Source organism: Vespa velutina, chromosome 1 (assembly GCF_912470025.1).
Source record: "Vespa velutina chromosome 1, iVesVel2.1, whole genome shotgun sequence".
NCBI lineage: Eukaryota > Metazoa > Arthropoda > Insecta > Hymenoptera > Vespidae > Vespa > Vespa velutina.
This window is the reverse complement of record NC_062188.1, coordinates 11166703-11181395: the sequence shown is the minus strand read 5'-3', so window position 1 is coordinate 11181395 and position 14693 is coordinate 11166703. Positions and strand designations below refer to the sequence as shown.

General features: G+C 30.9%; 2 protein-coding genes across 5 annotated transcripts in view; one reads left to right on the top strand and one right to left on the bottom strand.

Annotated features, from left to right (window-relative positions):
* LOC124957388 (guanine nucleotide-binding protein G(s) subunit alpha) overlaps positions 1 to 5711 on the top strand; it is a 22092-nt gene extending 16381 nt beyond the window's left edge. Inside the window, exons 6-11 of one of the 3 annotated variants that reach the window (XR_007103515.1) lie at positions 302 to 356; positions 561 to 634; positions 1162 to 1341; positions 1455 to 1659; positions 1888 to 2271; positions 2592 to 5711. Coding sequence is in view for 1 of the 3 variants with exons in the window: in XM_047514392.1 (XP_047370348.1) it covers positions 302 to 356; positions 561 to 634; positions 1162 to 1341; positions 1455 to 1659; positions 1888 to 2034 (661 nt within the window). In the remaining 2 variants the exon portion in view is untranslated. Of the gene's footprint in view, positions 1 to 301; positions 357 to 560; positions 635 to 1161; positions 1342 to 1454; positions 1660 to 1887 lie in introns of all 3 variants that reach the window. The other 2 variants (XR_007103513.1, XM_047514392.1) reach the window with 2 other exon arrangements.
* A 5415-nt stretch (positions 5712 to 11126) lies between these two features.
* On the bottom strand, positions 11127 to 14687 carry LOC124956606 (ATP-dependent RNA helicase Ddx1). 2 transcript variants are annotated; one of them, XM_047512660.1, is made up of 12 exons: positions 14525 to 14687; positions 14283 to 14334; positions 13968 to 14155; positions 13656 to 13855; positions 13096 to 13566; positions 12849 to 13018; positions 12591 to 12753; positions 12317 to 12503; positions 11951 to 12244; positions 11673 to 11890; positions 11425 to 11545; positions 11127 to 11360 (listed from the first exon to the last, which is right to left on the bottom strand). In XM_047512660.1, the coding sequence occupies exons 1-12, from the start codon at positions 14538 to 14540 to the stop codon at positions 11248 to 11250; spliced, it is 2193 nt and encodes a 730-aa protein (XP_047368616.1). In that variant the 5' UTR covers positions 14541 to 14687; the 3' UTR covers positions 11127 to 11247. The 2 variants fall into 2 exon arrangements, with proteins under 2 accessions (XP_047368616.1, XP_047368623.1); XM_047512667.1 differs by having other exon boundaries at positions 12317 to 12464.
* Between the last annotated feature and the right edge of the window lie 6 nt (positions 14688 to 14693).

The following is a 14693-nucleotide window of genomic DNA, read 5'->3' as shown; positions in this document are numbered from 1 at the left end:
TAGGTAGAATATAGAGATCCGCATTGTGATTTGACCGCATATATACGTATGAAGTGGTCTCTCAGGATAACGATGTGGTTGATTACCGATGATTGTCATCACGGAAAAGCAGTATGGATCAATAACACTTCAACTTGATTTTGGTCGAGCGTATCACGATATGCCTGAGCAAGTGATGTTCACGATGACAAAGAATTTGTTGATATGTTAAAACATACAAACAGATTAATGTCGAGTTCTGATAAATCTTAACTTCGTGAACAACGCTAGATGTTAAAATATTTTCTCTTTTTTATTTCAGTTTTCTAGACAAAGTAGCTATTGTAAAACAACCGGACTACACACCAACGGAGCAGGTAATATATACACTATATATATATATATATATATATATATATATATATATATATATATATATATATATATATATATATATATATATATATATTCATTTATTTCCTTTTTCTTTTTTTCAAATAATTTAAAGTCAAACGTAATATGAGAAATAATTTTTATCTAACAAAATATACCAGCTAATTTTCTTTCTCTTCCTGTTTTAGGATATCCTGAGGTGTCGAGTCCTTACGTCCGGTATCTTCGAAACCCGGTTTCAGGTGGACAAAGTAAACTTTCAGTAAGTTATATGCAATACCTTCTCGCTTTACTCCAGTGTTGTTTAACTATATATAGCCGAGTATTACAGTAACATCGGCTGACGGTAAATATAACGCAAAGTAGCATCGGCATCGTCATAGTGACGGCGCCGTTTATACAATGTCGACGTTACGCTAAACGTACAGCGAAATCCGTTACACGCGCTAATGCCTTCAAAACTCTATAATATTTTCCCTTTTTGCGTTCACTCGCCGGTGTCAGATTGTATCTACGACGCTCCAGATTTTCAGTCCCTTTCTCTCGATTTTGCCCCCTCATGATCGCGCGCGCGCTTGCTATTAGGTATGTATATCGCGTGAAAAGTGACAAAAGAAAACAAACAAAAGAAAAGAATCGATTTCTTTGTTCTCAAGATTTAAGATCGTCATTAGAGAAGTCGAAAATATCGTTGTATTGATTAAAATAAAAAATAAAAAGGAATGATGGTCAATAAAATAAGAATTGATGTTGAAATAAGGTGACTTATTAATGATTTCATTATTGCAGCATGTTCGACGTTGGCGGACAACGGGACGAAAGGAGAAAATGGATACAATGTTTCAATGACGTAACGGCGATCATATTTGTAACAGCATGTAGTAGTTATAATATGGTACTCAGGGAAGATCCGACGAAATTGAGACTCCGGGAAAGTCTCGATCTCTTCAAAAGTATTTGGAACAATCGGTAACGTACACGATATGTATTATAAAGGAAAAATTGATCGGCCAACCTGTTATGTTCGGTATCTGGAATAAAATTCTTTCGATCTTATATCTTTCTATTTTGATCTTTTTCAGGTGGCTCCGCACAATTTCCGTGATTTTATTTCTAAATAAGCAAGATCTCTTGGCGGAAAAAATAAAGGCAGGAAAGCATAAATTGGAGGATTATTTTCCTGAGTTCTCTCGTTATCAAACGCCAGTCGAACCTGGTGTAGTCACAGATCCCTCGGAACCTCCTGATGTCTTAAGGGCCAAGTACTTTATCAGAGATGAATTTCTCGTAAGTATGAAAGAAATGTACTGTTCGGTTCTTAGGTCTCCTTTATTCTTCTCCGCGCCATAATAATATATATCTATACCTATTATTATATAACTTAATTATTATTATTATTTTTTACTGTCGTTCTTTATCTCATAATAGCGAAACGTTTTGTGACTAGAATCACAGCCGGTCACGTTAATGTTAATTCAACGATCGTGACTAACAATAAAATGTTACTATTTGCAGCGTATAAGCACAGCCAGCGGAGATGGTAAACACTATTGCTACCCACACTTCACCTGCGCCGTTGACACAGAAAATATCAAGAGAGTGTTCAACGATTGTCGGGACATCATTCAGCGAATGCACTTACGCCAGTACGAGCTCTTGTGACTTCATTCCCGCCGACGTATTGTCCTGTCGAGTATTCGTCTTACTATTATGCTCTTGTTGTTCCACCACCATGAGCCGTTTCGAGCCATACGAGAGAAGCTGTATTGCCATTACGTCTCGTATCGCTAAAAATATATTCTCGTGCCGCAAAATATGGCAAATCGTATCGATAGAACGTGAACGGAATGATCTCGTCGCACGCGAAAAAGTATACACACAACGTCGAGAGAAGAAGAAGTAAGCCCTCTCATTGAGTAAGAAACACTTTTTTCTCCGCTATGGAATTTATGCTTCGTTAGTTTTCCCCAAATGGAATTTTCACGTTTCATGGGAAAAAATAACGGATCTCCTATACTGACGAAAAGTACGGAGGAAAGAATTTTTCTCTCTCTGTGAGATCATTGTACGAGCCCTGACACAACGCGTGTATCACGTCCTGCTCTCCACCTCCGATCTTGCTATCTTTTGCAATATAGACATATTTTGACACGTACTTTGACATATTCGGCTAATTTTTTTCCTTTTTTTCTGTTTTTTTTTTCTTTCTTCTTTTTTAGATTCGTGGAGAGTTTGAATGGCTGAGCGGTCGTCTTTACACCGGCCGCTGATAACTTGTGCAATTCTAATTATTATCTTGTTAATATTATTTTTATTACATATCAATTCGTTGATAAGAGCAAAGGGAAGATAAGCGAGGACCGTGATATATATATCCCCTAGATTATTAATATTTATCACAAATTGCATGCGTTGTCCTCTGGAAAACGTATGTTCTTCTTTCAATACACTCTTTATCTAAACGTTGCGGCTCAATTTAACTGGTAAGAATATTCTTTAGGACTTCGGCCATTTCTTCCTCTCTTTCCCTCTTTCTCTCCCTCCTTCGTTTTAAGGTATATATTCTTTCGTATCTTTCTTAGAAAGAGAAAACAATCGAATCCCTAGGATCGCCGAGATCTTCCCTCGGTTTCGAATCTCTGTTTCTTTTTCTTTTTCTTTTTCTTTTTCTTTTTCTTTGTTTATTTGTCATTGTTGTCGTATCTTACGATTTTATCAGAATCTCCCCATATTTCTGGTAATTGATTTTCTACTTCTGAATCTCAACTTTTAATCGCATCAGTCCGACCCATAGGAGTCTCATCTGCACCTTTTTACGAGAAGAGTATTTTATGAAATTTTACAGTATTTCGAAGAGCGTTTTAATTATATCTATAAACTATGTATCGAATATGTACAGGGTGACCGTCCATGAATTTATCTTTTTTATCTATATTTCCTATGACAAGGATTCCTCGTTATATGTCATTTTCTACTGGTTTCCGTCAAAAGATAATTTTATAATGTGTACCTAGATACATAACGATACTAATATAGCTATTACGCGTGTATCCAAATTAATGGAGCAAGTGCACCACGTTTAAGTTTCTTGTTATACTAATATTACGTTCTCTCTTTGAACTTAGAATGAGAATACGTTGATAGATAATAACATACGTAAATTTAATTATGAGAAGAAAAAGGTTCGTTTTAAATTAAATTGTCAGGAGAGAATATGTTCGTTATCGCCCGGCGTAGCTTTTTAAAGATAATTTCTCTTTTGTTTACGCGTTTATTTATCTTTTCCTCCTACTAACTTTGAAAGAGTACGAGAGTTTGAGCCAAGTACCCTCTCTTATGAAATGTGACGAAATTTGTGCTCTTCTTTTTGATATTTGGGACACCCTGTATATGAAAAAAATTATCCTACTTTTCTCAATGATTCCGACTACGTATCTTTTCTTTAAATATTACATAACGAGACGACAAACGGGTTTCTGGGCTGTTACGAAGATCGTGCACGATATGAGAAAACATCATACGTAAATCAGTGATTTGACACGTTCGAAAATGTTGATATTTCTTACGATTAAAGACAGGCGGCTAACACTAAAAACGCGACATTGGCACAGTTCTCTAGCTGCTCTTCTTCTTCTTCTTCTTCTTCTTCTTCTTCTTCTTCTTCTTCTTCTTCTTCTTCTTCTTCTTCTTCTTCTTCTTCTTCTTCTTTTTCTTCTTCTTCTTCTTCTTCTTCTTCTTCTTTTTCTTCTTACGTTTCTCCGTTTCTTTCTGGATTGGGCACAATGTGACATTCTGTATTTTATATTTTACTTTATTGACTATAATTTTTTATATCAATGAGTTTTCAAAAATATCACATCTTTATAAAAGAATAGAAAAGAGTAATATGTCCAATGTTTATACAAATAGTTTTTCTTATATAATTATAATTCATTTTTAATCTTTTAGAATATTCATAGAATATTCTTCTTTTTAATGTAAAAGCCTTCACTATGCCGTATCAAGTATTGTTTTTAATCAATTCGTCCTAGTCCTTTTTTATTACGCAATAAAATGTAAACAACAAAAAAATAAACGTCTCAGACAGTCGTGTACAATAGGGATCTAAATATGAAGACTAATACTCGTATTCTCGCGAGTACTTTAAGTAGTTTTATTTCGTTTTTAAATTCCTTCGTTTTCCATAATACTTTCGCTCGCCTCTGAATGATCGTTCCAAGCCTCTCTTTAGACTCAAGACTAATAGAATACAGAAGAGAAAGAAATAAAAAAAGAAGGAAAGGAAAGGAAAGGAAATTTGTCGGTAAAAATGTTAGAGCGTTAAAAAGGATACTCTATATATGTATATGTGTTTACATACATATATACATATATCCGCATTAAATGTATTTTTGTGTATCGATATTGATGGGTGCGTTCACACATATTTATGAGTACCTATCGTACTAAATACATTAAGAAACAAGCCATAATCCGTACTTTTATTTATATTTCTGTGAAGTATTATTTTTATTCTATTCGTTAAGGTACATAGTGATAAAAACGTGCAAAAGAATATGTGAGTTCGTTATCAAAGAGGAAAAGAGAGAAGAGTTTGATTTGTGATTATAAATATTCCATAAACTTCCTCGATATATATATATATATATATATATATATATATATATATATATATATAATCAATTCAAATAACAAATAAATTCAAAAGAATCTGTATTTTATGTATATCTGTCGTACGTTAGTAGTATCGTCACAAGAGAATTACTTGGTTCATTGTTTATAGACGTTGAAAAGAAATCTCCCTGTTTTTTTAGATAAGAGGATGACTGATATCCATGTAAAATAATTGAATGCGAGTAAGAAAAGAAGTGTATAAGTTTGTTTCATTTAGTCGTGGTTCTTTCTCTCTCTTTCTCTTTCGTTTTCTCTTTCTCTCTTTCTGTTTCTTTTTCGTTCTTTTTTTCTCTCTTTCTGTTTCTCTTTCGTTCTTTTTTCTCTCTCTCTCTCTCTCTCTTTTTCTTTCTCTCTCTCTGGATGCTTTTTAAAGAAGAAGAAAACAAAAATATATACCGTTTAAAAAACGATACATTTTTTCAAACCTACTTCGAAAAATGAGGAGACATAAACACTTTCTCTTTTCTTAAGTATAACCCTTCATAGGAATATTAGTACAGATGTATAGAGAGAAAAAAGAAAAAAAAAAGAGAGAGAATCGGAGAACTTTAACAGTGTGTAATCGAATATTAATCAGTCGTCTGGAATATCCGGCCGCTATGTTATGCCACACAAAGATACTTGATATTGCTTTACAAACTAATAAAGAAAAAAGAAAAAAATTATTAAATGTAATTATGGTTGTGTATGTGTACGTAAGCGAATCCGACAAATACCAAATTAGCAGCTTATTTAGGTATATGGTCTCGAGACTAATACCAATGTATATTATATATACGCCGATCGCACAAGTTTTTTCTTTTCTTCTAATACCGTCGTGTACGTACAGTGAAATGGTTATGTGAATATGTATCTATATGTTTATCGTGGTGCAAGCAGTTTTTATTTGTAAATACACAAATCACGGATTCGTACAAGATATCTAACGAATAATATTAATATATACAACATATGCATACACATTCGTTTGCTCCGAAGAAGCAAACAGAGTAAGGGAGAAAAAGAAAAGGCTGTCTCCTGTAATTCTAAGATTATTGTATACTATGCGTGTATGAAGTGTACCGATAATGATTGTTTATATATCATTCGCAGGCATACCAAACAAATGCATACTTCGGACACTTGTAAAAACTTAGAGAAAGACATTACATGTCTATACGATTCTACACGCATGCGCACATGTCACACAAATATAAAAAAATATTTAAAAGAAATAGCATCAAAATGAATTTGCGTCAGGGCTGTGTTTATGAAGAGAATCAGCCATTTGATCTCAAAAATGTGATAGGAACGATTATCTCCTTAGGTAAAATGTGTAACTTGTTGTTTGCGAATATGCTTGTCATGTCAAAGGCAAATTGTAAAACGGTTACTTTTAATATCATTCGCAAGGTATTTTTCTTCGTTTTTTAGGCTTTGCTATCAATTTGCTTTGCAAGCCTCGTTGTTGATTTATATTAGCCTTGAAGAACGAAAGTAAAGATATAGGCTGATTGGACATAATTGCGGTGCAAGGTGAGAGTTGTATATAGCGATTTAATGTGTCTTGTGATGTGTTGTTATAGAAGGTGTAACTGTGTTCAATTATATAATTCGGACACGAGAATGGGATCAGGCAATATATCGTAGCTTTTTCTTCAACGTCACTTCACACAAAACATCTATACTACTAGTATTATGATTTTTATTATTATTATTATTATTATTATTATTATTTATTATTATTATTATTATTATTATTATTATTATTATTATTATTATTTTTATTATTATTATTATTATTTATTATTATTATTATTATTATTATTATTATTATTATTATTATTATTATTATTATTATTATTATTATTATTATTATTATTATTATTATTATTATCATTATTATTATTATTATTATTACAGTTCTAAAGAGACAAAGATTCTTCCGTTCTTAAGAATTTCTTAATTATTGTGTCTTTGTCTCTATTATTTGCAATCATTTCCTTCCATTCTTCTGTAATTTGATTCATATATATATATATATATATAAACATATATATATATATATGTGTATATATATATATACGAATATATATATATGTATATATACATATATATATGTTTGAATATTTCGTTTTCTAAACTAATTTTCTGCTCATAAAGCTTAGAGAAGAAAAATGTTTATTTATTTCTTCTAATTTATTCGCAATTCTTGCTATCTAAGACCATTCAAATGTGAGAAGAATGAGAGAAAGCTACTTGTGCCTCGAGCGCGCCAACTCTATCCTATAAAATATACATTAAGTAATCAAAATCGACCGCGAGTGTGTCTCGCATCATTGTAGATAAATATGATGGTATAATTTTTAATAGAGAATATATGTGTGCAGTGATTAATCGTCGGTGCTGTTCGAAAAGTGATTTTCTTTTTGAATCTTCCGATTGCTGTTCATGCAAGATGCAAAAAAGAAAGCGTCGATGTTTAGAAAAAATCATCTAAAAGTTTGTAAAATGTGCAAATTTAAAGATAGTAAAGTGACAAAACGAACAAGACGACGTGATTATTTATAAAAGAGTATAATATCTCAACCGTTTACATACCTGTGTGTTTCGTAATAAGGATTAATCCGTCTGTCTACAAAATGCATAGTACAATTCGCGTTCTATCTGACAATTAATGAGTAGACAGTCAAGACGAATATGGAAAATCTTAAAAAGAAAATAAAGAAGACTTAAAAGTAAAAAAAAAAAGAAATATATATACATATTATACAAATACATCCTGCAAAAGAAAAGGATTCACTTTCCGTTCTGGCAATAACACGAAGGCGAACGAATCACTTAATTGTTCGTACGTAAATGTGTACATAATGTGTCAAATGTGAGCGAGAAATGAAACCAAAATGGAGTTACCAGCTCGTCAATACTACATCTCTTAAATCATTTCCTTCTCCTGTACCTTTAATTAATTCGTTGTTGCGTGTCTCTTAGAGAAGATGTTTAGCTAAAGACTTAAAATGGATTATTATCACTACGTAAAGGAAGAGAAAGAGAAAGAATGAAAGGAAAAAGGAGAGGAGAAAACATTAATAGTAATATTTAATGAAAGAAGTTATGCAGGAAAAGAGCAAATCTCACTCAAAACGTAGATACGATCTGAATGAATGATTAAATTCGTGAAATTATGTAAGGAATCAAATTAATGTTGTCCACCTTACAATTCTCGTATTCTCGAAACTCATTAGCAGGTGCTTTTAGAAATTCGTATGATTTTTAAATAACTTAAACCAATGATTATTCAATAGAAGCATAAACAAAGAAATAATAAAAGGGAAAGAGAGAGAGAGAGAGAGAGAGAGAGAGAGAGAGAGAGAGAGAGAGAGAGAGAGAGAGAGAGAGAGAGAGGAGAGGAGAGAGAGAGAGGAGAGAGAGATAAAGAGAGAGGAGAGAGATAAAGATAAAGATAAAAACCTAATATTATTATACAAATTAAACACAAAGCATCAGGATTGCATTTCCATAAATGATTCAGAAACGAAACTTGGTGCCATATTAGTACGAATCGTGAGGTGGATATGTAGTAAATATAATAGATAAATAAAAATAAAGATATGTGTGTGTATATATATATACAAGATATTCGCTTAAAACAAATCACCTAAATATCTCCTCCATTTATGATAATACGAAAAATATTTCTTACATAATTCAAATGGTTTCAATACACAAATCTGATGGAAGATTTGTCCTATGTCATTTTTTAATGACTTTTAAAACCATTCATTTTTTTTTTTTATATACACACATTTTTTCTATTGTATGTTATAGCTAACATTATTGTGCATTCATCCATGTATAATAGTATACCTTGGACTCTAAAATGTTTAAATTAGTATGGAATTTATTTTCAGCGAGATATCAGATTTCAATAATAACAGAAGATCGGCTATTTACTTAAAATCGTAAATAAATATATTTATTATTATAATAAATGTTCAATATGATATCCTTTTGCTGTGATATAATCCGTGAACTGATTGCACAATCTTTTCGATAATTTCAGGTTTACTATTAGTAAAAGCACCAATAATTTATTCCTTCATATTTTCTGAAGTTGTGAGTTGCTCCTCCTAAATCATACGCTTTAATGTTCTCCACAGAGATAATAAATATATTTATTTACGATTTCAAATAGATGATCAATCTTCTATTATTGTCGAAACCTGGTCTCGCTGAAAGTAAGTTCCATACTAATTTTAAAATTTTTATTTAAAAATTTTAATCTAAAAATTTCAAGTTCATACTATTATACATAGATGAATGCACATTAATGTTAACTATAACATACAATAGAGCAAAATATATGTATATGTAGTACTATATAAAATGTAATATGTAATAATATATAAAAAAAAAAACATTGACAGAATTATTAAAAAATAACATTGTACAACAAATTTTTTTCCGTCTGATTCATCTTCGTAACCATTTAAATTATGTAAGAAATATTTTTCATATTGTCACAGATGAAAAAGATGTTTAGGTAACTTGTTTTAAACGAAACACTATATATACTAGATAGATCACCTAACTTTATTATCTATATTTTCGTTATTTTTGATTTTATGGAAAAAATGCTCAAAACAAAATTATACTATTTCAAGAAGCACATCAAACGATAGAAAATATTTTTTCTTGAGATTATCTTTTTACGAGATTTCAAGGTCATCGATATTTTTTAAAATGGAACCGCATAATATGTTGCATTTGCTACTGTAAATAATCCAAATGCATTATTGCACTTTCGAAAAAAATATGATCATGAATATGTAATCTATCTTGAATCATGCATTTTTTTCCTTTAACATTTCTTTCTAACTTCAATCAAAAAAATACAATTTGTTACAGTTGTATGAATCTTCAAACATTTTTTCAAAATACTTTACGAACTAATCATTTTTTGACATTATACTACAATACTTTTTTATTCAAAATGGCACGAGAAATCAATTCACGTAAAACAAATTGTCTCGATCTAAAAAATACTGATCACCTTAAAATCTCAAAAAATGACTGAAAAAAATTCTTTCTTTCATTAAATGTGCCTTTTGAAAAATGTGACTTTATCCTAAACATTTTTTTCATAAAATTGAAGATAACAAATATTTCAGAGGATAAAGTTCAGTGGTATACCCGGTATAAGTATTATATAAATATATAAATACAATTATTTAAATCAATTGTGGTTGAATGAATGCTCGCGTGCGTGTGTATGTGAGTAGTAAAATATAAATAAAAGATTTATGTACGTATGTATGTAACTGGAATCATGTTTCTAGATTAAAAGAAAATGTTTCATTCTCATTCTGTGATGACTGTCCGAATATGAAGAAAGAAAATAAGAAAATTTTACATAAATATAAACTAATGATTAATCGATTAAATTAGCTAATAAAGGTTTAATTAAAAGTCGTTATATCAACTTCGTAAGCAATCTGTTAAACTAGTGACCACACTTGTCTTGTTTGTTTGCATGTGCACGAAAACAAGTGGACACGTTGGCTGCCTTGCGTATGCGCTACTGAAAAATACGAAACATACGCATTAAGTCTGGACGCACTATCTCAGTCCAAAAGAGAAACAGTATGATTTATATACTGTATAAGTTTAGTCTTTTACCATTGATTTTAAAAATATATAAAAGTTATGTATATATTAAATGATTAAACAGAAAAAATCGTTTGGTAAATTTTAAGGGTGTGTATGTATGTGTATATAGCGCACATACATATACGATATATACTTTGTGTGTGTGTGTGTGTGTGTGTGTGTGAGAGAGAAAAGAATACAAAAGCAAATGCTGCAAAGCCACTGTATAATACATTTGTGTAACTAAAATAGTAACGATGCGATTATGGAAAATAATAACAATACAATAAATACTTACCGTATGTCTTATATAAATTGCAAATGCTTTTATGGCAATCGATTAGTTAACTTTCGAATTCTGTTTCTATGATAGTTACTTACACTTTATCAATCCTTTCAAATCGTATAATCGAACGGCCACTGAAAGAGCATTTACAGTATGCACACAAAAATAAGTTCTTTGGTGTTATATTTTTCATTATATAATACAACTTTTCCACATATTAAATTCAAAGATGTAATGAAATATTTAGATGCACAGGTAAGCTATCAAAGAAACTTTTAATTTTCAATTTAGTATACTATTAGGTGTCTATTTAGATATATCAGTTGTGCTTTTGATTCTAGTGCAGTCAATTCAGCAACGATGGGTGCCATTTGATGTACGTGATTTTCATAATTGGTTCCTAAGAACAATACGTTTTTATAATTATAAACCCTGTATACTCGGAAACATATAAAATTACTCACCCATAGCTGCTCTTTTTTCTCCATAACTAACTTTCCCATCAAATTCATTTATTGGAATCTTTATATCTGAGCCAACTTGTTCAATTGTTACATTCAAATGATCTTCAATGTCTGCCAGATACTGTAAACGAATAAAGCTTTTTACTTATTTACAGTTTAAATAAATTATTATAGCAATCCTTAATTTGTATCAGACCCCGAACTATACCAAGCAGTTATAAATGTAAAGAAAATGTTTTTGACCTTACTCTAGGTTCATTATACCAAGTACAACATCCACCTTGATCAGTGAGATTAGTATTATGACAATTTCTACCGCGAGAATGACACCATTCACCATGATACCATACTTTCTCTGGTACATTGCTAACTAAAGAAATAGCTAAACCCATTCGTTCAGCTCTACCGACTCTTCCAATTCTATGCACGTAATTTGATTTTTCATCGGGCAAAGTAATATTGATCACTAGACAAATCAAATAATTAGTCTCTCATATTAAATAATTTTTTTTCATATGATACTTACTGAACGGCAAACCGGTTATATCTAGACCTCTTGCTGCTACATCTGTGCAAATTAAGAACTTTACTTCTTTTTTTTTGAATTTCTCTAAATTCGCTTTACGTTCTTGTGGTTTTCTATCACCATGCAAACAAACACATGAAAGTTCACTTCCTCCTACTTGCTTCAAATAACGTTCCAAATTATCACAGTCAAGTTTTGTTCTGCAAAAAAGTAATGCTCTATCCATTTTATGTTCCCTTATAGCACGGATACAGTACTCTCCTTTTAATATTTTAACAGCCTCTGACAATACTTCTGCAAGCAGATTTCAACAATTAAACAACCAATATGGTAACAGCATTGAGAGGACAAAACTAACTATTATACCAGCTGTGTTATTTCCAGGTTTTATATTATCCCTACTATGCACTCCATCTGTTTCAATATTTCTTCTTAAGTTTTGCCATAATTTGTCTTTCTGGGGATCTACTATTACTACGACATGATGAACAGTTTCAGGAACTATATCTTCTCCCTTTAAATCAACCCACGTTGGAAAATGCATTAAACGTTCCTAAATGTACCAGTAAAAGTTACAATATACTATTATTAGATTATATAAAGCAATATTAAATAATATTATGATGTATTTAGAACTTACAGCCATCTTTTTTACTTCAAATGAATGTAAAGTTGCTGAACATACAATCATCTGCAATCTTTTTCCATCTGATGTAATCTTAGGAATTTGTCTATGTAGACGATCAATAAGTTCTGTATATCCTTGCTTTAATAATCCATCAGCTTCGTCCAATACAAAAAATCTGTGTGTGTGTATATATATATTATATTATAAATATAATAATCTTGTAATAACCAATCTTTTTGATATTATTTTTTCAATTTTAAATAAAATTACCTGCAATGTGTCAATGACATGTATCCTCCTTGTATTAGATCTTCCAAACGACCAGGTGTGCCAACTACTATATCAACACCTGAATTTAACATTGAAATCTGTTCCTTTACACTTACTCCTCCAATAACTAATAATTCTCGAACTGTAGGATTGTTTAAATGTGTTTTAAACTAAAAATTAATAAGTAAAAATACAACCATATATTTCTTTAGAAATTAAAACAGTCATATCAGAGATACAAACTTACTTTTTGTATCTGATTATAGGTTTGTTCAGCTAATTCCCGAGAAGGTTCAATAATTATAGCCTGTGGTGCATTGTTTATAGGTTTATTACTTCCTACGCTTTGACTATGGCTACTGTTAATAGGATTAAGTCTCACATAATCTTTTGGAGCTGAAGATATAGCAATATAATCATTTGGTGGAGGATACTTAAATGGTTGAGCACCAAAATTAAATGACATTTCTGCATTTTTCAGTACAACAGCTGGGAAAAAAATTTGCGATTTCTGTTGGGGATTCAATGTAAAAGCTACACCCAGATCTACACCATTTTTTGTGAATCTTATTATGCCGTTTGATAAATCAAGTAAACATCCAATTATACAATGCATTCCAAAAGGTTCACCATAATTATCAAATTGCTTTGCATTGGACTTTTTACCAGTACCTCCAAAGCCATAGCCAAATCTATCTGTTCCTAAATCTAAAGAAGCCTGTTTAAATTATAATGATTTGTTAAAATTATTCCAAGTACCAAAACATCAACTTTCCTGTCCATTGTATATAGAATATAATTAGTTACCTGAGACGTAGACCACCCCACGCGACATAAACCCTCATCTGTGGGTACGCATTCAAAAAAAAATTTCCCATCTCCTTGTACTCCTTTATTGGCACGGCATCCATGCCATTCCTTTGGCTCACGACTCTGACATCTTAAACTATCTGGCGTCACAGCTAGAGCATGATCTCTATCAAATAGGCTCAATCCCCAATGTATAGCTAAAAATAATTACATATTTATTGTTACAATATTAAAAGATCTAAAAGGAAGAGAAAAATTGTATGTGTCTATTATACTCTATTTCATAAATAATAAAAATGGGCATAATACAATGTGATAATTCTTTTGTAGAGTTGTTAATTTTTCCAGATTCCATATCTTTTAATGTTTCCCATACAATTTGCAAAATTGGTAAACAAAATGCTCCAGTTTTTCCACTTCCAGTTTCTGCAGCCATTAATACATCACCTCCACCCAAAATTAAAGGAATAGCCTCTGCCTGCACATCTGTCGGTAGCCTGCAATTTATCAAAATGTCAAAATATTGTAGATAAAATTATTATAGCAAATTTAACTACATTATCTTTTGAAAATATACTCTATCGTGACTACACAAACGAAAAAAATGTTAACAATATAACTCACATCCAATCTATTTCTTCAACAGCTTGTGCTATTTCAGACAGTACACCCATTTCTAAGAAAGAAAAAAGAAATTAAAGTTAAATTAAAGTTTAATGTGAAAATTAACTAATTTCTATTTTATAAATATCAATGTTAATAAACGTCAAAGTATGATCGTTTAACCTAATAAATTATACGTAAGTAGTCAATTTGACAAGTGTACGTAGTTCAATTTTATTTAAAGAAAAAATGTTTTATCATACCTTCAAACGCTGCCATATTATTTATTTATTAATTAAATATATTTCTTATATAAATTATAAAACAGATACGCGAAAATTCAATATACTGGCAATTACTTCATTCAACTCACACAACTCTCTTACTTATTATTGGCCTTATATAATGGCCTCCAACTATTCTCTTATTCGC